This window comes from Lissotriton helveticus, chromosome 5_1, assembly GCF_964261635.1.
Source record: "Lissotriton helveticus chromosome 5_1, aLisHel1.1, whole genome shotgun sequence".
Classification (NCBI taxonomy): domain Eukaryota; kingdom Metazoa; phylum Chordata; class Amphibia; order Caudata; family Salamandridae; genus Lissotriton; species Lissotriton helveticus.
Window position 1 is genome coordinate 709,848,093 of NC_136065.1, and position 23,976 is coordinate 709,872,068.

The 23,976-nt window shown below is 40.9% G+C and overlaps 1 protein-coding gene across 1 annotated transcript in view; it reads right to left on the minus strand.

Annotated features, from left to right (window-relative positions):
* LOC144753355 (uncharacterized) overlaps nt 1–23,976 on the minus strand; it is a 219,737-nt gene that overhangs the window by 119,637 nt on the left and 76,124 nt on the right. Inside the window, exon 2 of the mRNA XM_078641077.1 lies at nt 8,775–8,920. Within this exon, the coding sequence (XP_078497203.1) occupies nt 8,775–8,920 (146 nt within the window). The remainder of the gene's footprint in view (nt 1–8,774; nt 8,921–23,976) is intronic.

The following is a 23,976-nucleotide window of genomic DNA, read 5'->3' on the forward strand; positions in this document are numbered from 1 at the left end:
TCACGGATGATGGGGTTCATGGTGTGTATGTCGCGTACCGCGGGTGCGGTTCGGGTTGGACTCTGCTTTTACGGATGTTTTGAGCTCCCGTAGAAAAAGGTCATACGGAGTGTCACAGAGACGAATCGTACTTGCTGGGCCGGAAACTGCTGCTTGATTACGTACGGACGTCGCGTAATGCGTCTTCCAGATACAATGCGCACATATTTTTTTGTCGTACGGTGTTTGGTACAATTCATACGGAGATCTGCTTTGGGTTCAGATTGTACTTCATCGTACGTACGGGGATGTTGAAGGTGTACGATTCGTACCGGAAATATGCTCTGTACAGCTATTCGTAGGGGATTTTACCGAATCGGAATCGGCCCCTAAGTAAGTATATATATTATATATTATATGTATATGTTTAATTAATTTGTTATTAAATTATGTATATTACTTATTAATATTCAATATTAAAAATATTTTTAACTATGTTTATTATATTTTTAAGTATTATTTAATTTATTTTACATATTTTTTTAATTTAAAAAACAATATTTTTTTTTAAACAATATTTTTGACATCAATATTTTTTGGGGGATATTTTTGTACTTACCTTGTTGTAGATAGGATGTCTATATTGTTGACATCGATATTAATGCTCCGATATTTTTGTACCTCGATATTGTGGCTTTCTATATTTTGTCAGACATTCGCCAGGGACGGCTCTAAGAGCGACTGCGGCGGGATGCGGCAGCGGTCACTAAGGGGGGAGTGCCAGGGGCAGCAGCGGCGGGAAGTGGTAAGTTACATTGCGGTATGGGATTTCTCTATGACGTACATGGCTATTGTTGCATGCTTCCGAGCACCATTAAAAATCTCAGCAGTTTTAACACCTGCAGATATAATTTCTCGAACCCCTACAAAAGAGATCCAATGTGCAGTGATGCACATGTAATCAGAGGCTTGGCAACTGATCCACATGTCTGTCATCAAGTGGATAGTGTGAACATCACTCTGCTGCACAGCTTGTCAAACCAATTCCAGAACATCATGATGTAGCGCTGGAACACCAACTCTGGAAATATAGGACCGGCTGGGAACCTTCCATTTCGGGGCCAGAGCTGCCACAAATTCTAGATGATCCACACCGTCCACAAAAGAAAAAGGGTCCAGCGCTAACATTTTAGCGTGCTTCACTTCGTACAAACGTGACGTTGGGTGGTTGCATTCGTACTGCCCCTCCTACCTGAACATACCAGGAAATGTGCCTGGGATTTTTTCTCTTCTGTTGATATTTTGCGAGCTGACGTTGGTAGGTTCAATGTGCATCTCAGCGGGGCAGTCACTGTATGCTCTTGCCTTGGCGTCTGTGCCTGAGTCTTGTGCCACTGCCATGTTGCTGATGAGGGCGATACTACTGCACTGTAGAGGCCAGGGCAGATTTGCGTAATGAAAATGTCTTCACCTTCCACCGTGATCGGATCGGATTCAGGCTTAGCCTTTCACCCCCTTCACCAACTCCACTTGCAGGTTTTTGGCAGCTAAGTTGCTCCTTCCACTGGATTGTGCAGTGTTTTCTAACGGGTTGTTTGGCCTCCCGTGCCATAGTTTGTACCAAGCTGTAGCCGACTAACATGTGCTCTGCAAATGAAGCATATGGCAATGTTCAGCTCAGGGTCATCAATCACCAATCTTGGACACTGGTGTTGTTCTGTAAAATGACTGTCAAATGCAAAAAGAAATGTAGCCTGGTTACTAAAACAAGTTTCTCACTCTCCAGAATTAAGCACACATTATTACTCAGTACACACAATATCGTTACCATGTGGGAGCCCAAGTCACTCGTACCAGCTCTCCACTCCGTCACATAGATGATGACTCCAACCGTGAGTCCCTCTCATGGGCGTGTACTTTACTGTAGTACAGAGTCTAAAAACAATGGAAATACTGGAGTTATTCACACAAATGCCTTTTCTTTTTACAGTCATGGGGGTGCCTGTCCCAATATCTTAGCTTCACCGCCCCCAACACTGGTTACCAAATTCAGCATTACCTATAAATTGCATTTGACAGTCATTTTACAGAACAACACCAGTGTCCAAGATTGGTGATTGATGACCCTGCCCTTACAAAATTGCCTTTAGGTAGTGTTGGCAATGAAACATGTCGGCTGAGTACGAAGTGGTCTGCATAAATGCAGCCGGTTTTACATTTTGAAAAGGTGCACAAGTAAAGAATAAAGTTGGTAATTGTGCCACCTATTTCAATTTTATTTTCACAGTGTCTTTTTCATATGGGAGTCATAATAAACACATCACAGTGTTATTATATTTTTGGCACTCATTTTTGGGACGCATCTTTATTATTTAAGGCAAGATGGCTACCAGTGATGAGATAAGTGAGCATAGCTGGTGAGTACCAATCAGCAAGCTGAACTGGTGGTGCGCACGTGAGGTGCCATCTTGTCCTTTCACACATTTTTTCATAAGGGTAACACATAGATTGATGTAACCTTTATTTGATACACTATCAAGGGTACATCCCTATATTTATGGGGTGTAAGTGGGTAATGACTGTCATATGCAAAAGTTCTTTTTTAAGAAAATTCAGACAGTAAAGTGGGAGGACACTACCTCTGGTGTAAGTGAGGAGTGTTAGGGAAAAAGAGTGAAGGAATCCCCACCTCCACTTATACAACTATCCTCAAGATGAGGAGCCTTGGATGAACAGGTCTATGTATTTATATTGTACGTTGAGAGGAGGGCAACCTGTTTGTTTCCTTCCCTCTACCGCTCCTTATTGATTGAGTACACATAATGGCCACCAGCCATATGGTCACAACAAAAAGAAAGAGGCCTGGAAAACAAAGAAATTATGCCGGCCTACAGCATAGCACACTAGCTGGCTACACAAGATGGCCACCAGCCACATGGTCACAACAACCAGCAAGAAGTCATGACCACAAACAAAGAACACATGCAGGCCTATGGCAACAGCACACTGTCTGGCTACACAAAATGACCAAAAAGTCAGGAACCCACCACTGTGATGGGTTCAGAGACCTAGTTTGTATGTATGGTCACTGCGTAATTCCGTCAGTGTCTGCCATAAGGAGAAAGAAAAATGTCTTTCTAGAGTCCCCTCACTCACCGGGGTTTCCCCACGGTGACATGCTTCATCATTGGGGCCATCCCAGTTCTCTACGAAAAGGGGCGTGCTGCGACTAGCGAACTACGCAGGAGCACTATATTTGTGAAAGGCTATGTGTGGTGTAAAGTGTTGTGGTGGTGGAGTGGTTGTGTGATTAAAAATACCGTGCTAGTGGGCCTCAACAATTTATTCTGCTCCTAGTTTGGTATGATAAAATGGGGTGACACTGTTAGCTAACCTTAAATTGGGCTAGATCAGTGGTCTGTGGTCGACATGTTTCAAGCTCCCCAAGCTTTTCATCAGGACCATACAGGGTCCAGCCCTGTATATACCACTCCTATATTTAAATAAATAGGATTGATTATGCGGTCGGGTGAGGATCGAGCAGGTAATACCGAGTGGTTTCGCCGATAGGAACAATGTTTCCACGAGGTGATCCCGCCCTCGCCTGAGACCATGAAGTGCAATTTAGCACCAATACATATACACCAGTAAGATACAAATCGTATGTATAAACACGCATGTCTAATAAGTAATAGCGCAAAAGAATAATATCAGAATCAATCCTATTTATTTAAATATAGGAGTGGTATATACAGGGCTGGACCCTGTATGGTCCTGATGAAAAGCTTGGGGAGCTTGAAACATGTCGACCACAGAACACTGATCTAGCCCAATTTAAGGTTAGATAACAGTGTCACCCCATTTTATCATACCAAACTAGGAGCAGAATAAATTGTTGAGGCCCACTAGCACGGTATTTTTAATCACACAACCACTCCACCACCACAACACTTTACACCACACATAGCCTTTCACAAATGTAGTGCTCCTGCGTAGTTCGCTAGTCGCAGCACGCCCCTTTTCGTAGAGAACTGGGATGGCCCCAATGATGAAGCATGTCACCGTGGGGAAGTCCGGTGAGTGAGGGGACTCTAGAAAGAAATTTTTCTTTCTCCTTAGGGCAGACACTGACGGAATTACGCAGTGACCATACATACAAACTAGGTCTCTGAACCCATCACAGTGGGTTCCTGACTTTTTCATATAGACTGGAGGCTGACCTAGTTTGTTTATCCTCCCTCTCCCCCCATTTCTTCTTTACACAAAATGACCACCAGCCACATGGTCACAACAACAAGTAGGAGGCCTGGAAAACAAAGACCACATGCAGGCCAATGGACACTGACTATACAAATTGGACCCTAGCCACATGACATGGGGAACAAAGACAAATGGTGCCCTATAGCAAACACACTTATACACTGGCCAAACAAAAGAGGCATGGCAACATGGAGAACACAGCATTCATTCATCAGTGCCAAAAATTAAAATGGAAAGAGCTAAAATGTTTTACAACAACACACATCCTTCAAATGCATTACCCCACCGATACACTGTTCGCGGGGAAAAAGTGAAATACCACAAAAAAACAAATGTTGTATTTTAATCCAATGCCAACCATGGCCTAAATGATGTTTCAATTCAACAGACACCACAGAAACAGTTGGTTCATGCACCTATGACTAGTACGTGGCCTACTGCAGGAAGGCCCATTGGCAGACTAGGCCACATAGTGATAGCGAATTAAAATAATATTGCAAATTCATTTAAAAGCATGTACTAAAGCTGTAAAACATTTTTCCTTTACAAGAGAAGAACAATGTCATGCAAAAAAACAGCAAACAGCAAAGAGACATGGCCAGAAACAAAGAACACATTCAGGCTTATGGCAAAAGCACATTGTTTGCCTAAGCAAAATGGCCACCAGCCACATGGTCACAACAACAAGCAGGAGGCTGGGAAAACAAAGAACACATACAGGCATTTGGCAAAAGCACACTGACTGCCTACATAAAATGGCCACTGACCACATGGTCAAACAGCAAGCAAGGAGGCATGGCCACAAACCAAGAACACATGTATGCCTATGGCAAAAGCACACTGGCTGGCTACACAAAATGGCCACCAGCCACATGGGCATAACAAAACGAAAGAGCCCTGGAAAACAAAGAACACATGCAGGGTTATGGCAAAAGCACAATGACTGGCTACACAAAATGGCCACCAGCCACAAGGTCACAACAACAACCAGCAAGAGGGCAGGGCCCCAACAAAGAACATGTGCAGGCCTACGGCAAAACCACATTTGATGGCTACACAAAATGGCCACCAGCCACAAGGTCAAAACAACAAGCAGGAGACCTGGAAAACAAAGAACACATGCAGGCCTATGGACACTGGCTATACAAAATGCCCCTCGGCCACATTGCGTGGGGAACAAAGACAAATGGTGGCCTTTTGCAAGAACACTCAAACACTGGCCAGACAAAGGAGGCATGGTAACACAGAGAACACAGCATTAATTCAACAAAATGAAAATTAACAGGGCCAAACGTTTTTACAACAACACACATCCTCCAAAGGCATTACCCCACCTATACCATGTTTACAGGGGGAAAAACCATGAAAAAACACAAAAACAAAACACATTGTGGATTATAATCCAATGCCATCCATGGCCTGAATAATGTTTCAATTCAACAGACATCACAGAAACATTTGTTTCTTGCACCTATGAATAGTACTGGGTCTACTGGCTGGAAGGCTCATTGTTGACTAGGCCACATAGTGAATCAAAAAAACATTGCAATTTTTTTTTTTTTAAACATGGATTAAATGCACTAACTTTTTGCAATATTTTTCCTTTACAAAAGATCAAAAATTACAATAAAATAATTACTAGGCCCTTACTGAAACTGCAGGCCACCCCCACCACAATACATTCTAAAATTTGATTAAAAATCAAAATACATCCTGGTGCATGCCCTCTATTAAACAAACAAAACCCTTATGAAACAGTTTTTTTAGTTACTTGTTAAATCTCAAATATAAGGTCCTTAAATCCAATGGTAAATATGCAGCAGACACAGAGTGATCCTTCTAGCTCTAAATACCTATGAAAAGTGACCTGAAGATGGACAAAGCACTGGGATTAGCCTGCTGGGCAGAAGTTGGAGACTCTGGGGCACTTACTTCTTGATGGAAAACAAGTTGAAAAAAAGGACTCCTCGCACACAAAAACAAGGCAAGCGGTCCATTTGAGAAGGTATTTTACTCCAAATTGTCATTTTGGGAAGAATTAGATTCTTCTCGAAAAGAGAACCTTCCCCAGGTTGCAGTTATGGTTGTTCGTGCACACTCACGATTGCATATGTTACAAATCAAGTGCCGGATGGCGCTGGCGCGGCCTAAAGCCATCTAAGCATTTGCAAAATCTCGCTGGAGCTCGCGGGTGGCTTGAAAATCTCATGGCACTCGCGAATGGCTAGAAAATCTTGTGGGCAGAAGCGAGCACCCGGCAAGTCGCTCCTGCACACGCAAAACCACATTGTGAGCGTGCTAGCTAAATAAAAACTCTGCTCTGTTGCGGAGTGCAGAGTTTATTGGTAACAGCACAGACATACTTCTTTTAGTTCATTTATGCTGTGGGTGCGGGGTCGGTGAACACCACATTCTCACCCAAAGAGCTGTTCACTCCAAACCTCCTCCTTTTTCCATATCCCATCCTTGTCACCACTCTTGGGATTCAAGGATACAGAGATTTATTTTGAAACAAGTTTATTTAGTGGGCTACATCGATCCCTGGTCGATCTGCCACCACAGCAACTGCCTACAAGCTCCAGGTTCTCAGAAATCCACAATCTGGATCCTGGAAGAGGAAGCCACGGTTGCTTCCAGCACCAGAGCAGAACAGGAATACAACAATATCTACCTTCAACCTCTGAGAAACCTTGGCCTGCTCGACCCATGCTACCACTGAGAGTCAAGTGCTGAAGAGCTACTTGGCCCAGTTGCTCAGAACCCATAGTAGGCCGGGTTCCAGGACATCAGGAGAAAAAGACCTCTGCCCCCATGACTGGTATCAAAATATCATACTTGCCCCATGGCACACCGAATGGGGTTCTGACATCTGTGGTAGAAGTCATTTTGATTTACAACTCTAATAGTTCCTGAAAGATATGACGATGATGATGTAGCAAAGCAAACATTTTGTTAATGCAATTTTCTGAAAAAAATACACTTTCCTGCACAGCACTTTTTCCCCATTTCTCAAAACAAACCTAGATTGATGCTATATTTTGGCTATTTACTTGGTTCTCTCAAGGAAAATCAACAAACCGTAGGTACTTTTGAAATCTCATGATGTGACCTGTTTTTCATGGATTCTTTTGTGGAGAAACGTTATGAATGCTTAAGAGTAAATCCAGTCATGTATAAATGCACTCAGGCCTGTCTCACATGTAACATACATCATTATCAAATAAAAGGCCTGCAACATAGGACAATGCTTAGGGGCAATACTGTTCAGGACCCAATCATGGGTACACCATATAATTATTATTCTACTTCTCAGGAGGGTGTCTAAGTCTTTCTTAGACAGTACTAACACATCTTAGGAATATGACATACATTTAATGTACGTTCTCAAGAGGACTTAAATGACGGAAATGGCACAGCACCCGACATTTTCCCTAAGGCTATCATACCTATGATGCTTCAGCTTGTACCAACTCTTCCGCCAAGATTACTATACTTTCATGGGCTATATCAGCATTTCTTATTAAGGCAGCTTTACATTTAATGACAAGTAGCAATAAAGTTCAGCAGTTGCTTCACTTTTCTTGGCTATGTATTTTAGCTGCCCTGGAACACCATTAATGGAAATGTATCAACAGTTTCCAACAGGACTACATAATTCAGCGGTGGGCTGTTCATATGATAGCTCCACCTTGTTTCACAGAGCTGATATAATATATATGGCAGAGAGCTGTCAAACTTTCATAAACGTTGTTAATACTTCTTCCTTTTTGGCAAACGTAAAATATATATGTCCTGCACCAGAAACATGGCCTGCTTTTCAATTCTCTGTGAACAGAGGGAAATGGTTAACCTATAGCACAATAGGCACATGGGAACTTGCATATTTTTCCATGAAATTTCAGAACACTCCAATAACTTATTGTAAAATTGCATCTACATTGCAAATTGTGATTTGCTGGTATCTCCAGAAACTGTTTTTTATTGAGCATGGCCCTCGCACAAAAAATGTCTTATAAGATACCAGCAGGAGACTGGCTTGAGCAGAATATGTCGAGACGTTTTCTTCACAAATCAGTGTGCGCAGGCTTATAACAATGCTTAATGAGAAATGTAACACATTTCACTTTGCGAAATAATATGTGCATTTCACGAATTTCACACAAGTAATTAAAACGTCATTCATTTCTTGTATTACTCCGTAAAAGCAGGAGGATCCACAGATACAATATCAAACACGACATCACTGTATCATCAGACTCAGAAAAGACAAAGATTTGCGTTTCTAGAATGTTTCGTTTTAAAGTTCAGAGAACAGTTCTTGCTGTTTTGCTGGTATACTGTTCTGTGCCACGAGGAATGCTGTTGATTTAAAAACACCTTATCGACCTTTCTTAGTGGCCTGCAACTTGGTATATTTGTTTTGGGGGGCGGCAGACATCACCATGAGCTGATGACTCTATTACTCCTCTGACAAACCTCTGAGGACTTAACAAAGCTTAACTGAAGGCATAAATAGGAAGGTATAATAGACTTACCCATTGCCATCCGTATCAGCCAAGTTGAAGACAAACCTGAGGTCCCTTATTTCTTGTGCGGTCAGCTTCGGACTGGAACTTTTTGTTTCACTTAATGTTGTTGTTTGAAGCTTTTCTGACTTCCAGTCTTGAAGGACCTTCATTAGCTGCAATTAGGTTATATATTATACATTGAAAATATGCTAACTGTATTTATGTGTAAGCACGTTTGTGTCTTTGTGTATGTGAATAATAGACATTTTGTATTTATAAGTAAAATATGTTTATTAAATACTTGTGTTACAGAGCTAATATATCGTTTTTCAAAGCAAATGGAAAGAACTTCACACTATCGATGCTCTCTCAAGTCTTCTTCTCTTAAAGAAGTTCTTCCACCGAACACGTTTCATTGAATGTCAGACAATACAACATTCCTGACTTATTCAATAATTTATTTTTTCTAATATAGCTTTCATTTTTACCAAATGTTACAGTTAAAAGTAAAGTTTGCAGCTGCCATCCACCTCTCAGTTACTAGTGGACACATTTCAAATGAAAGAGGCACTTATTACTTGTTACTTGATGTTTTGACATATGCTAATACATTTATATAAACTAACAAAGTAATATGTATTTCTGGCAATGCCAAACCTTAGATAAAATTCATAAGCGAATCATTCTTTGAGAGTGAGATTTTATTCAGCCGAATGACATTGGAGCTCATGAAGTTCCAGCAAAATAGATGACAAAAATCTCTAAGCACAGGTAGTTGTACCCTCAACCAGCAATGTAAACTTACTCACAGTTCAGTTCTCAGGTTTGAAAAACTGTTGTGCATTCATTAGACGTGTAATATTTAATTTCTTGTACATTGATAACATTTGTTAATCTGTGCATTCTTCTCACTGCACAGCCGATCTTGAGAATACTTGAAAATGCCAGAGCTAGAACATTATATCTCATTCCCCAGTCTTCCCACGCATCCGGAACTGAGCTCTGCAAAATACCGTTAATTAAAAGTCATTGAAGCTCAAGCATGGATCAGTGGTTTAGTAATATGTTCACGTGACACGAGCAAGATGGAGTTGGTTTCGTTTTTGTGTTCTCGGCCTAGGTGCTCACACTTCTACCACTTGGAATGTGTTGGTGAACAGTGAGGTGGTGAAAAATGGCAGCCAAGGGGTAACTTTCAGGTGTGCTAGCTGGGGCTTACAGATTGAATTATTTGGACAAAATCAAAATGACTGGATGGTTGTGGGAACTGCACAGTGGGTCATCCAAACCTCAAAAGGTGGTGGATTGACATCATGATGCTCAAGCTCCCTGCAGACAACTGGTACAATCAGCAGGCCATTTATTGACTCTGCCTTTTATTCTAATGAGGTTGATAAACAGTGTGATGTAAAACATTTTATTTAGACTTTTGTGGTAATAGCTGCATTAAAATGTTATTATTCATGTACTGGTCATTATGAAGGACTCAATTTATAACGCCATGGTGGCAAAAACAGGCAGAAGAGCCTGTGATCACTTTAACAAGGATAACATAACAATTAATATCATCCAAAATATCCGAAACAAGATTCTATATGATTTGTAAAAAAAAAACCAAAAGGAATGCACAAGCCTTGTAAACTATATATGCATATCAAGCACCATTTGACATTATACCGAATAAGGGGCAATAGAGGTGGCATCAATCACCAATGGAACCCCCAATGACATTAAAAAAAGATATAGTGTATGTGGTTTGACTGTGATGACGTCTCAATAAGCTACATTAAGTTATCATCTTATTGATCAGACCATAACAATTTTAAGATCTCTTTGTAGGATACGCTTTCACTGCTGATGTCCACATTTAACCTGCAGGCCATCAGTTTGAGTCCTAGCACGTCTGATTCCACCTTTTAACCTTCTGAACTACTACAAAACAGCAAATCCGCAATAGCAAATAATGTATAACAAAGTTATCATTATTGTGATAGCCCATCCTTGCCAGTTCCTGCGGAAGTGTAGTGGTGGTTAACAAAGCTGCCAACACTTCTACCTGCGTTGATACATGAACCCAAAAGACGGTTCATCTTAAATCTATGAGAGGAAGGTGCTGTAGTGTAGTTCCTATTATCCCAATAGGCTCTGCGCATTGGAATAATACCTTCAATAGTATAGACCTAGGACGGAGGTTAACTAGGTCTTCTACTGACGATATTAGACTTAAAGTTTTGGGTTTGCCAGCTAGCTCAGAGTTCACTAGAAACGTTCTCGAATAGGCAAGGAGGAGTTTAACCTCCCTGGATAGACAAGAAGGGATTTAGTTTCTGACAACCATAGAACATGACAACTTTGCTCTCCCCTAATCAAGAGTGTATCTCTAGAGTCGTGTGAAAACAAAAGACAACTTATTTTACTCAGTCAGTTCAGTGCATTCTTAGTTTCACCAGATTGTAGAGAAAAGGAAGAGACGGGTGTGTTCAATAAAAGATGTTATTTATTGATCAGTCTCTTTTCTCGTACAAGAGAAATGAATCGATATTATTGCAATACTTATGGTTAAGTAAAGTGCATACAATAAAAGCAGAAGTATAAAATAATACTGTAAAAGCATTGATATGGTTTCTAAGCCATATGATAATTAAAATTGATAAAATAGATACATACATATATACATTTTACTAATCGTACTCAACTGGTGCTTCTAACCACGCCTACCCCAATGTACCTGACCTAAGCCTAATACGTGGGCGGGAGTAGATAAGTAGCAGTTTAAGTTAAGTTTGTTTTGCCAAGTGACTGACTCAAGAATTCTCTGCAAGGGGTTATTCAGTTCTGTACCTGAGATCTAGAATGGTTGAGGGCTGGTATCTCTCGTCTCTGGTCTTGATATTCCAGCTGCCTGCGAGGGCTGCTTGGAAGCGCCGGAGCTGGATTTCTCGGCAGGAGAAAAGCAGCGTCTCGTTCTCAGCGCGTCAGGAAGGCGGGGCAGCGCCAGCGGGGTCCGCTCTGTGCTGGCCTCTTCGGCAAGTCTCGCTGCTCCGATCTCGTCACCACCGCGTGTGTTTGCTTAAGGCAATGTCGGTAATGTTTATACCTGTAAGGTGCCGAGATTGACGTAAGGATGGACATAGATACGTCAATAAGGATGTCATACGAACTGGTCGTTAGCACGTTCTTTACTGAAGTTCTCTGTGAAATCAAAACAATGGCCGTAGGGATTTTCCCAGGTTGTCATAGGTTTGATTTGTTTTGAGAACTCCGTATGCCTTATCAGGGGCTGGAGGAATAGCGCTTGTCTAATTAGATGGCATGCGTTATGACCTAATCAGATAACACGTTTCTGTGCCGTGGTGTGGCTTAATCAGATAACGGTTTTTGCACCGTGGGATGGCTGATAGTTAATTATTAATCAGAACAGGGTCAGGAATAGGGGGATCGATACAGAACCTATAGGAATACATTACACCCACTCCACGCAGGCTATGTCCATATTTACAAGATCTAGGCATAGTAAATATACAGTAGTGTATGTGTATACCGTACCACCCCCAAAATACATTTATATGCATCTCGAAATTATGTAATATACGAGAAAAAAGAATCATATGCACCATATGCACTCAAGCAGTAGAGAAATGCTAAATTAATCACGCATATTCATACATCATTATTAATAAAATGTGAAAAATAACACATGAAATGGCTCTTAATACAGAAGAAAAAAAAATGTGAGACCATTTCATCACAAAATAAAATATCCATGAACATGTCAGAGGGCAGCTAATGTCTCTAAAGTTCCTAAAATAGAAATTCAGTTCTCTAAGAATAGTTTCTACTTTAAGCAGAAGATAAGTGTCCCGAAAAATTGCAAAAAAATATTTTGGGGATTGTGAAAAAAATCTGCTGTCCATGCTGGAGAGAAAAATTGTTCATGTTACTTTATCATTAAAGTTGAAGGCCAAATTCAGGGTGATGGGAACGCCGTGTGCTCGCTTGCTCAAAAGTCATTATTTCTGCTCTGGTGAGAACATCATATTATTTAGACTGTCGAAAAAGCTGTCAACAGCTTCCTGTGAGAGTTCCACTAACTCGGAAAAAGATGTTACCATGCATTCATGAGCATGATTGCCTCCATTGATGTTTTGATCAGCATAGCTGACAGAAGGTCGTACCTGATCGATGCTGCTTTCATCTTGAACCTCACTACCCCTCAATCGTAGTGGTGAAGTCTCCACGAATGCCGTCATCAGGATTGGTAGCCGCTGGGGACAGCACAATGCATGAGCCGTGACCGGACCCAACAAAGTTTCTGCATCCATTGGCGCATCCGATTGCAGCGTCAGACAGGTGTCCAACACGCATTCTTCTCCGCATAGCAAGCACCTTAATACAGGTAAAACACAGCTTTGCCACATTGATCTAAATGAAAGAAACCAAGTCATGTTCAGGTCTCTAAGCCGGGACAGTCCAAGGATTTTAGATATCCGGTCCCGGTATCCAATGGCTAGGATTGTTTCTTCCCTTGTCGCAGGTGTTTTGTCTGTGACACGGTTTGCCATAGCGGAATAACAGGATCAAAAATAGGATTCCTGCCACTAGTCCCAAAAGGAGAGGAAGTCCACCAAAGATGGAATGGACGAAGTCCGGAAAAATACCCAGAATGGCTTTAATTGGTGTTAAAGCCACCGAAAACACTGTCTTAAATACATTTGAGACTCCACTGGTATCAGAAATATTTAAGATTTCGTTCAGGATTTCCGCGAAATGTATGGGGGAATTAGTTGATAACAATGAATGAATCTCTGCCGTTGTCCTTGCAACTTGGAGATCATACGTTTCTTTTGATGACGTGAGCCTGGTCGGCGTCTGAAGGAGCACTGTTTTCATTCTGCTTAAAGTATCAATTCGAATGGAAGCAATTTTCAAATTCAGCCATAACCTTGCCTCCCTGTCTGGCATTGCGCTGGGGAAAAATACTCGTTCACAGCACATGACCTTCGCAGTCGTAGTTATAAGATAAGGTATTCCGGGCACCAAACTACAACATCTGCGGTCTACAATTATAATGTAACTCCCGTTCGATAGTCTCCTAAAGAATGGTTCTATTTGTGTCGCAGGTGTGCCTAGCTGGTGACATGAAAGGTTATTTGAGGACCCTTCACAGGCTCCGTGTAAACTAATACCATTACACAGAAGTGTACCGCTTAGTGACATCGCACAATTATTGCCACTAAGAAACACTTCCCGGCCTTTATTACTGACACATGCATGTGAATAGGGCAAGTTCCATGTTGACTTAATGTACCCTTTACCCAATTTTTCGTACATGCCAGCCTGTATATATTTTTGGCAGTATTGAAACCTGAAAGTAGATATTGGAATATTAATTATCCCATGTATTATCCATTCACTGATAGGTCGTTCTGACATTGTCAATGGTAATCTCTCGAGTTTCTCAATGCTCAGGATTGTATAATCAGCACCCTTCTGTGCCATACTGATTTATTTATCAGTAAGGTTAAAGATATTGAATAGTGACGTCGTGTTGATTAAACGCCAAGGCACATAGCCTGAACGCAGATTTTGTAACGTCCAGCCAAGCTGTACAATAGAACGCAATTGGGACTGACCGTGTTGTAACAACAGTAAGTCTTGCGATATTATGTCGATTGCTGAAGACACAATGCTGTCCAAAGAGTATATTCTGGAGGACAGAGTCATTAACCCATTGTCCACTACAGAAAGTGATTTTTCCAAATTAATACGGTCAATTTCCCGTATTCTCTCTGACGTTTCAATTTGAGTTATTTTCCAGGCTTCGTTATAAGCTGCATATATAGAGGCTGCTATGAAGCGTTTTTGACGCTGTTTGCGCGGTCCCATAATGAAATCACGCAAGTCAGCACCATCAGTAAGTAAAGTTAGGTGTTGCTTAATTTCTGCCAGTGTGGATGTTTGTAGCCATTGAAGGCAGAGCTTGCCCACGCTGTAGGTGGTTACTATCCCTGGATGTTGTCTTTGGGAATATCTAGGGTCTGGCCTGGTCAATGTGAACCCCTGGATTTTGTTCAGGAATCTGTTTTGACAGTTATTAGTATCTGTTGGCCAGATCAACCACTGTTTCCAATCAGGATGTGTTCTGTTTTGGCTTAATATATGGTTTACGTCTATCTCCTCATCTATAGATATATTACCGTTCATTGTTGGCTTTGGAATAGACGGTTTGTTTAAGTCTTTGATTTTGGCTAGGCCAAGACAGGTAGTTTGTTGGACAGTGTCATTCAAAAATATAATTTGTTCTGGGATCATGCAGGCTCTAAACAATGATTCTATACCTTGTACTTGCCATTCCTTTGTACCCCAAACACTTTTTACTTCAACATTTTTTTCCCAGTAATCAAAACCAAATGTACTAATTTGCTCAGAAAATGAGTCTGAATATATCAATTTAGTATTTGTAAGCATGGTCTTTGTACCTGTCTTATTCGATAATTTGAAATAAAATATTTCTGCATTACTTGTGTTGAACCCTGAAAAATATGAATATTTGTCATAAAAAGTTCTTGAGCTACCTTTTGGAGGGGTTGCACAGTGTTCCCATTGATTATAATTTAAGACATTTCTAGGTTGTGCAGATTTATGCAGATAATGATTACTATAGTGATTATAGCAGAACATTTTATCATAATTAGACGAACCCTGCAAATAATCATGTTTTGTAAATTTAGCAGACATCACTAGGTCAGACATCATATTATTAATGCTTTCAACGTCCCAATCATCTGCAACTGAGCTTGGTTTTACAAAGTCACTCAATGAGATCTTGATTTGATGTGGATACTTCAGGATTTCAACCGGACCATAGATTTCATAATCAGTATTGTCCCATGCTACCTCACCGGGTATAGGATTGGCTGTGAAGTTGACTGAAGAAAGTTCTCTTTTCTCGACGTGTGAAGACGCGTGTGGTTTGAGGACCAAGTTGATTTTCTGGCATGCTGTGTCCATTGTAGCATATTTTCCCTCAATGAAATGTCCCAAACATAGTACCATGATGAGCCAAAGTATGAGGATAAGTGCACCTAAGGCCACCCAGAATTCAATCCATGGAGAAATCAGATAGGTTTCTTTCAGATGTTGAAAAAGTTCCTTAGCTTTATCTTTAAAGGTTTTTGTTGATGTTTGTTCCTTTGATTCACTCAGATCTTCAGATGAATCATTGAAGTTGATGAAGTAACCAGATGCCGTTCTGTCTATTGTTCCTATTGCTTCAGGATTACTGTTTGCTTTATTAGCGTGTTTTGTTACAGCAGCATAGTCATTTGTTACTTCATTGTAGATTGGTGTGTCTCTGCTAAATGTTTTTATTTGGGTTTTTAGAGGTTTAAGTTCCATAGCATTGTTGCATAGTCCTTGTTGTTGTTCTGTTGGCATTTCAAATGTGAGTAGCCTCTTAGATTGAACCTCTGTGTTTGTAGCAAATCTTGGTGTTCTACTACTTATCGGGAGTCCACTTGGCCTACTGTTTGTTATCGGCCACATGATTGTGGTTTTATCAGGTCGATTGATACAACTCTGTTCTCCTTTTTACCAGCAAGGGTAGTACTACTGATCTTGTCCCGTTGATAGATAAGACAGGAACTGCTTTTCTGTAAGAAGGCCCAAATTCCTTCTTTACCACGATCTTTTCTCTGACTAGATCCCCGACTTTTGGAATCCAGACAGGTCTTGCTGGGACAGGTGGTTTTTCTTCAGTGGTCGTTGGCTGTTGTTTCAACTTTATGTTGCTCAGGTCTTTCCTTGTTTCGTTTAAGTCCTGCAAAATAGCCAAACGATCTTTGATATCAAAGCTTTTTTCTTTAACAACTGAAGTCTGACTTTCAAGATCTAAGACCATCATTTTAGTTTCAAACAATAATTCGTACGGACTGAATCCCCTCAGAGAATTTCTTGGCAGGTTGTTTAGACTACGTTGGACACTTATTAGATGTTTGACCCACCCAGCTCCTGAACCTAATACCTTCGCTGTTATAGATTACTTTATGCCTTTGGTTTTTTCTTTACACCATCCCGTTCCCTCAGGTAGGAAGTGAGAAGAGTCCCGCTATGCTATGCTCATTTGGCCATGTTTTTCCACACGCTTTAGGGCAAGAGGAAAAAACATTTAGCCAAACGTAGCATGCTTCTAGCGTATATGCCATTATAGACTCGCAAATCTTTTTATAACAGTCCAGACGTCAGCCGAGTGCTGGGGTCTACATCACAAGTGGAAAATAGTCTTTATATGTTAATTGGACGCATTAATTTTTATTGTTGATCCATTCTGGAGTGAAACGCCATGGTAATATACCGTTTCTCTCGCCACTGCGATCTCTATTGCAGTCTGGGCAGTTCTTTACAAAGATGTGATGATGCAGGCTCATACCTGGCCACCAGTACACTGATTGTAATTCTTCCAGGGAATCTTTTAGTTTGAGGTGTCTTAGACCCTCACCCATATGTGCGTCTGCTATTAACAATCCTCTCCTGTCCGTGTTTGGAATCACTCTGTCCCCCACTCCAGGGATTCGAGCAAAAGGAACGGAGTTTGCATCGATTATGTATGTATAATTGAGTGGATAGTTGATCGGTAGTGCTGAGCAGTCGCCTTTTGATGACGTTTTCACCGCCAGCACTGTTTCACCGTCAATGTATTTTACTGTACGCTTTTTTCTAACTACGGAAGCCGATTCAGTTGCTACCGTTGTGGCTGTCTCAGCCAATGAATTCCCTGCAACGTGAACGCCATCACGCTGATGACTCAGCGAGTGTATCACGTGAGTTTTTGGTAGTTCTTTCTGCAAAAGAACTATTTGTTTCCAAAGCACTTTTTGCTTTATTGTTGCACCTGTGTCATCTTTGTAACCGTTTTGAATCCATTTCTGCAAATTGTTGTTATATGATTTGACGCAGTAATATGAATCGGACACTATAAGTGTCGGGAATTCGCGATCTGCATTATCTAGCGCCATTTTCAATGCTATTATTTCAGTATGTTCTTCTGAATTTGTTTCTACTGAGTGTGTTTTTACTAGCAGAGGTCTCAGTTTCCCTCCGTGCCACACTTCTTTTCTGATTTCACATGTGGGGTTATATGCTTGTTCTCCCCACCCTGGTGGTTGAGCATGGCCGTCTGTATAGATTACACAGGCGTACTGTCGTAAGGGCCGAATGTCGATTGGCAGAGGGTATGTCATTTCATATTATAGATATTTTAATTCCTTTAATTCTGGATCAAAGTAGTATTTTACTCTGTCCATTGTAATTGAATTCACCCATTGTATCCATTCTGGATTCAACGCTGTTGTTGGTAAATTACATGGGGTTGTTAATGCCTCAAAGGCTGACTCCGCTGTTCTGACTGTGATACGTCTACCATCAGCATTGTCTTTTTCTCTTGCTATAGCCGTTTGAACTGCATGAACAATGTTTTCTTTAATACTGAATTTCTTTTCAGCTTCTGTGTACAAGTGTGATTTGTATGCAATTGGTACCTTTTCTCCCTCATTAGAGGTCAGGTATGTGAATCCGCATCTTCCTGGGATGACTCGAATCACAAGATTGCGTGTGTTATCACGTGTTTCTAATTTTGTTTTAATTAACATGTCTGTTTGTAAAGATCTCAAAATTTCTGTGTGTTTTTGAGTCCAATTGATTCTTTTAAAATCTGGTTTTATTAGATCATAAAGGGGTTTGACCCTTTCTGCGTAATTTGCAATGTATGTTCTTCCGAAATTTAGGAAGCCTAGAATTGATTGTAAGTTTTTTAGTGTTCTAGGAGCTTGGAGTACAGCACATTTCTCTAGGAAATTGTCAGCCAGGCTTTTGCCTTCACTTGATAATTCATATCCTAAAAACAGGACTGTTAGATGGGCAATTCTTGATTTTTTAAAGTTGAATTTGTAACCCTCTGCTGCGAACCCAAGTATTATGGTGTTCACTCTCTTCAAGTGAGTATCCAAGTCATCATCTGTTAGGTAAATGTCGTCGACATATGATAATGCCTCGTCATCATATGTTTGTAGTAATTCTGTTACTCTCGTTGAGAATAATCCTGGGCTGTTCTTGTGCCCCTGGGGTAAACGGCAGAAACTTTTTTGCGAGCCATTTACCGAGAACGCAGTCAAATATCTGCTCTCTGGTGCTATATTTTGACAAAAGAATCCATTAGAGATGTCTAATGTTGTTTTGTATTTTTTGCGCACTATGTTATTCATTAGTGCAGCACTATGCGAGTTTTGCACTGCAAAAGTTTTGCAACATGAGTTAAGGTGTCTGTAATCCAAAACTAGACGATATGAGTTGTCTGGTTTGGAGACAGGAAACAAAGGATTGTTCATTTGTGAGGTGCAAGTTTCAATCACCCCCTGGTATTCAAGTTGATCTAGGATCTCTTTTACCTGTTTTTTAGCTTCTTGCTTAATTGGGTACTGCCTCTGTGCAGTAGGTTGTGATTTTAACTGGATTTTGTGAGGAGGAGAGTCCTCATCCCATCCTACATGATTTTTATATAAAGCAGGAGCTAGAGCTACTGCCCACTTTCTTGCAAGTGTATATTTTTTATGAATTGGAATATGATTTGAAAAGGCCGGCATAATTATATCTTCGCCATGAGGGCAGTCCCTGACAAACTCGGGTGGCCAGTCTTTTTCAGCTAGAAGGATGTCATAGCCCTTGGAGAGATTATCCCAAAATAAACCCCTTATTTTTCTAGTCTTATCCCCCTCTATACGTAATGTTATTTCATATATTTTGTGAGGTTTGCTAACTCTGGTGTCTGCAGTTTCCACTTGAATATATTCATTCGTGTCCACTGTCTCCAGATGATTCATAAGGACTTTGCGAGCTATGCTCACTTCTGCTGCACTGTCTAGCATTGTCTGAGCCCATTCTCCGTTTTTCAGCTGTGTCCTCAGTATTCTCGGCATTATTGATTACTTTAATACTGGCTACCTTCTTTTTTGGAAATTTTAATTTTTTATTCAGATGAGCAGGTTCTTTGTCTTTGGACTTGACGTGCTCTTTCCTTTGTTCTGATCGTCCTCTTCTTTCCGATTTCTGCGAGGAAGTCTGAAAAGATTGAGAGGGACGTGTATCAATATCTTGATATCTATCAGGTTTCTTTATATTATCCCTATTTCTAAGGTTGTATTTTTTTCACAGAGGGCTCCCGTTGGGGAGACTTGCGTCCTTGGTCGGGAGATCTTTCTCTTCGCCAAGGAGACCTTCCTCTGGACTGGAATCTTTTTTCTTTAGGATTGGATTGTTTATTTCCATCCCAGCTCTTTTTTTGAGTGTTTAAATTATTTTTATAAATACCTTTTCAGGACTTTCAACTAGTTGGGGTTTCACTGGTATTCCACCCAAACTATCTCTTCCTAGTTCTTCATAGGATTTTTCTATGATTCTGGCAATTTCAGTTGGTTGGTCTGCTATATCTGTCTCTTTTAACCTCTGGCGGATCGCCACGTTTGCTGCTTCTCCCTTTATGTTGGCTAATAATATAGCCGAGACCTGCTTGAAGTCTTTCAGTAATTTCATACCAAGAGTTAAAGCGGGTTCTGGACCGTATTCATCTTGAATTTGTTTTAGCACATCTGGTATTACTGACATGGATGGTACACCATGTGTTTTTGTGTATATGGAAGCAAAGACTGTACCCCAAGTGTCACAGTCCTCCACGTGTGGTGCGATTCCCATTGGAAGACAGATAGTCAGAATCCTGTGTTTCTCAACAGGGGTGGTATCCGGAAACACCGCCTCTATTTGAGTGATTTTTTGTGCTAGCCAGAAAGGTATTTGTTCCCGTTTTGCGGGTACTTTACCTAGACAGGACTGTATGTTCTGTGGTGTAATTTTATTTGTGTTACCCTGATGAGGGGTCAGCTGTGGAATTTTAATTGCTGGTTGGACTGTTGAAGTCCGCATTACATATTGGACTAATTGTCTATGTATTTTGATTAGTTGTTTTAGCTGTATAAAAAGCTCTGCTGCAAGCATTTCTTCAATGTCTGGATGTGGTGTGTATCTGGCTAGGACCGGCCACGTTGATCCTGGTCTACCTAGTGTACCGAGCCTGGTGATGTGATTATTATGTTTTAGGGCGCCATTAAACAAGAGCAGGTGCTCTTGGAATTTGAGTGGTACTTCCACCTCCTCGAAAGGAATGTACTCATCAGGAGGTTCCTCTGTTTTGTAATAGTGGAAGACCTTTGTTACAGCATTAGCTGCTGGAAAGTTTATCCATGAATAGAATACCTCTGTCTGCCGATATTTGTGTGCCTCTATTACGAATATGACTGTGCCACCTCTAGGTGTCAGTCCATTTTCTATAAGTTTTAAAGTTACAGATTTCCTTTTGTTGACCGGGATGAGTATTATATCCGGGTCTGCTTCTTGCATAGTATTATCAGCTGCTACGAGTTCAGCTGCTATTCTAGCTGTCTCTCTTTCTTCATCACTGTCTACCATTTTACCGACAGGAAGGTTATTCTGTTTGTTTGCAGATCAGGTCTCTTATGGAAACAAAGATTAGATGCACAATATTTTGGAACAGTGTATCCTTCAACGTTGACTAAACCAAGAACCATACATAGGAGTCTCCTCCTGCGAGGTTTGGCGGATATGACCTTTCACCCACTCCAGACGTCTTTGGAGTATTATGGGAAAAAAAGGGGTTCTGTGCGAAAAAGCACGACTGAGTTACTCTAATGTCTTGCGTTAGTTTTATCGCCTATCCAAATGTTTGGGCGCCATGTAGTGTAGTCCCTATTATCCCAATAGGCTCTGCGCATTGGAATAATACCTTCAATAGTATAGACCTAGGACGGGGGTTAACTAGGTCTTCTACTGACGATATTAGACTTAAAGTTTTGGGTTTGCCAGCTAGCTCAGAGTTCACTAGAAACTTTCTCGAATAGGCAAGGAGGAGTTTAACCTCCCTGGATAGACAAGAAGGGATTTAGTTTCTGACAACCATAGAACATGACAACTTTGCTCTCCCCTAATCAAGAGTGTATCTCTAGAGTCGTGTGAAAACAAAAGACAACATATTTTACTCAGTCAGTTCAGTGCATTCTTAGTTTCACCAGATTGTAGAGAAAAGGAAGAGACGGGCGTGTTCAATAAAAGATGTTATTTATTGATCAGTCTCTTTTCTCGTACAAGAGAAATGAATCGATATTATTGCAATACTTATGGTTAAGTAAAGTGCATACAATAAAAGCAGAAGTATAAAATAATACTGTAAAAGCATTGATATGGTTTCTAAGCCATATGATATTTAAAATTGATAAAATAGATACATACATATATACATTTGACTAATCGTACTCAACTGGTGCTTCTAACCACGCCTACCCCAATGTACCTGACCTAAGCCTAATACGTGGGCGGGAGTAGATAAGTAGTAGTTTAAGTTAAGTTTGTTTTGCCAAGTGACTGACTCAAGAATTCTCTGCAAGGGGTTATTCAGTTCTGTACCTGAGATCTAGAATGGTTGAGGGCTGGTATCTCTCGTCTCTGGTCTTAATATTCCAGCTGCCTGCGAGGGCTGCTTGGAAGCGCCGGAGCTGGATTTCTCGGCAGGAGAAAAGCAGCGTCTCGTTCTCAGCGCATCAGGAAGGCGGGGCAGCGCCAGCGGGGTCCGCTCTGTGCTGGCCTCTTCGGCAAGTCTCGCTGCTCCGATCTCGTCACCACCGCGTGTGTTTGCTTAAGGCAATGTCGGTAATATTTATACCTGTAAGGTGCCGAGATTGACGTAAGGATGGACATAGATACGTCAATAAGGATGTCATACGAACTGGTCGTTAGCACATTCTTTACTGAAGTTCTCTGTGAAATCAAAACCATGGCCGTAGGGATTTTCCCAGGTTGTCATAGGTTTGATTTGTTTTGAGAACTCCGTATGCCTTATCAGAGGCTGGAGGAATAGCGCTTGTCTAATTAGATGGCATGCGTTATGACCTAATCAGATAACACGTTTCTGTGCCGTGGTGTGGCTTAATCAGATAACGTTTTTTGCACCGTGGGATGGCTGCTAGTTAATTATTAATCAGAACAGGGTCAGGAATAGGGGGATCGATACAGAACCTATAGGAATACATTACAGTGCATGGGATTAGAAATGCAGAAGCTGGCTCATCCTAAAGCTTCAGTCGTACGGTGTATAGGTACAACACACAAAATCACAATTATTATAAAAGACTCCACTTGTTAGACTATGGGAGAGAGAGTCGCAATTATGACGTGAGTTGTGCATTAGCTAATGCAGAAGGACCGACAACAGGTAACCTAGACTCATTTAACGTGAGCCTTGACTCACACTTGGTAACTAAGCATGATCAGCAAGGACAATCTTGATGAAATGTGCAAGATACTGTTCGCAACAACCTCACCAAACACTACAGTTACAAAACAGTTTTGGAAAAAAAGAACCTGAAGGTTCAAACCACAATAAAAATTTCACAAAAGTGGCGAAAAGGTTCAAAGAGCATAAAAAATGTAAAATGCGCTCCAAATTTGCCCCTTGAAAAACAAGTTTAGTAATAAAAAACAATAAAAACGTAAGTACATCTAAAAGAAACACAAAGGACCTAAGTTAGTGTTTGGCAGAGAGGGTACTCCATTGCATACACAACGGAGTACCCTGCCTACCAAACCCTCGGTCCTCATGCCGTGTTTAAAGATGGGGAGACCTTAAGTATTCCGTTGACTCAAGCCCTGTAGGCTCCATCCACGAAACACTTCCTCCGACAGTATGACTGAGTATGGGCCATCTCAGGAAAGGCATACACTGCCTGCCCTACTTAGGAAAAACCTAGTGGAAGGGACAGAAACAAATTTAAAATGACCAATACACCCTGGGAGAAAAGTCCTTGGGTGTGGGGTACTTTGTTTTTTGCTTTTCAAAAGCAAACTCTCACTTTGGGAGTTGATTTGTGAAAAACAAAAGTATTTTAAAGGTTTGATGGCCGGCCATCATGGCTCATTGAACTATTCTATTCACCTGTTTTATAAAGAGCATGGCTACCCGAAACGGGCTTTGCAGCTCTAATGGTTATACCTGGAATGAGGATAGTTAAAGATGTTTAGGGAAAAAGATACGTTTCTAGTTGTTTTCTGAAACTCAAAATGTTGTCATCCATTCTCAATCTAATAGGCAAAGTATTCCAGAGTTTTGGTGACA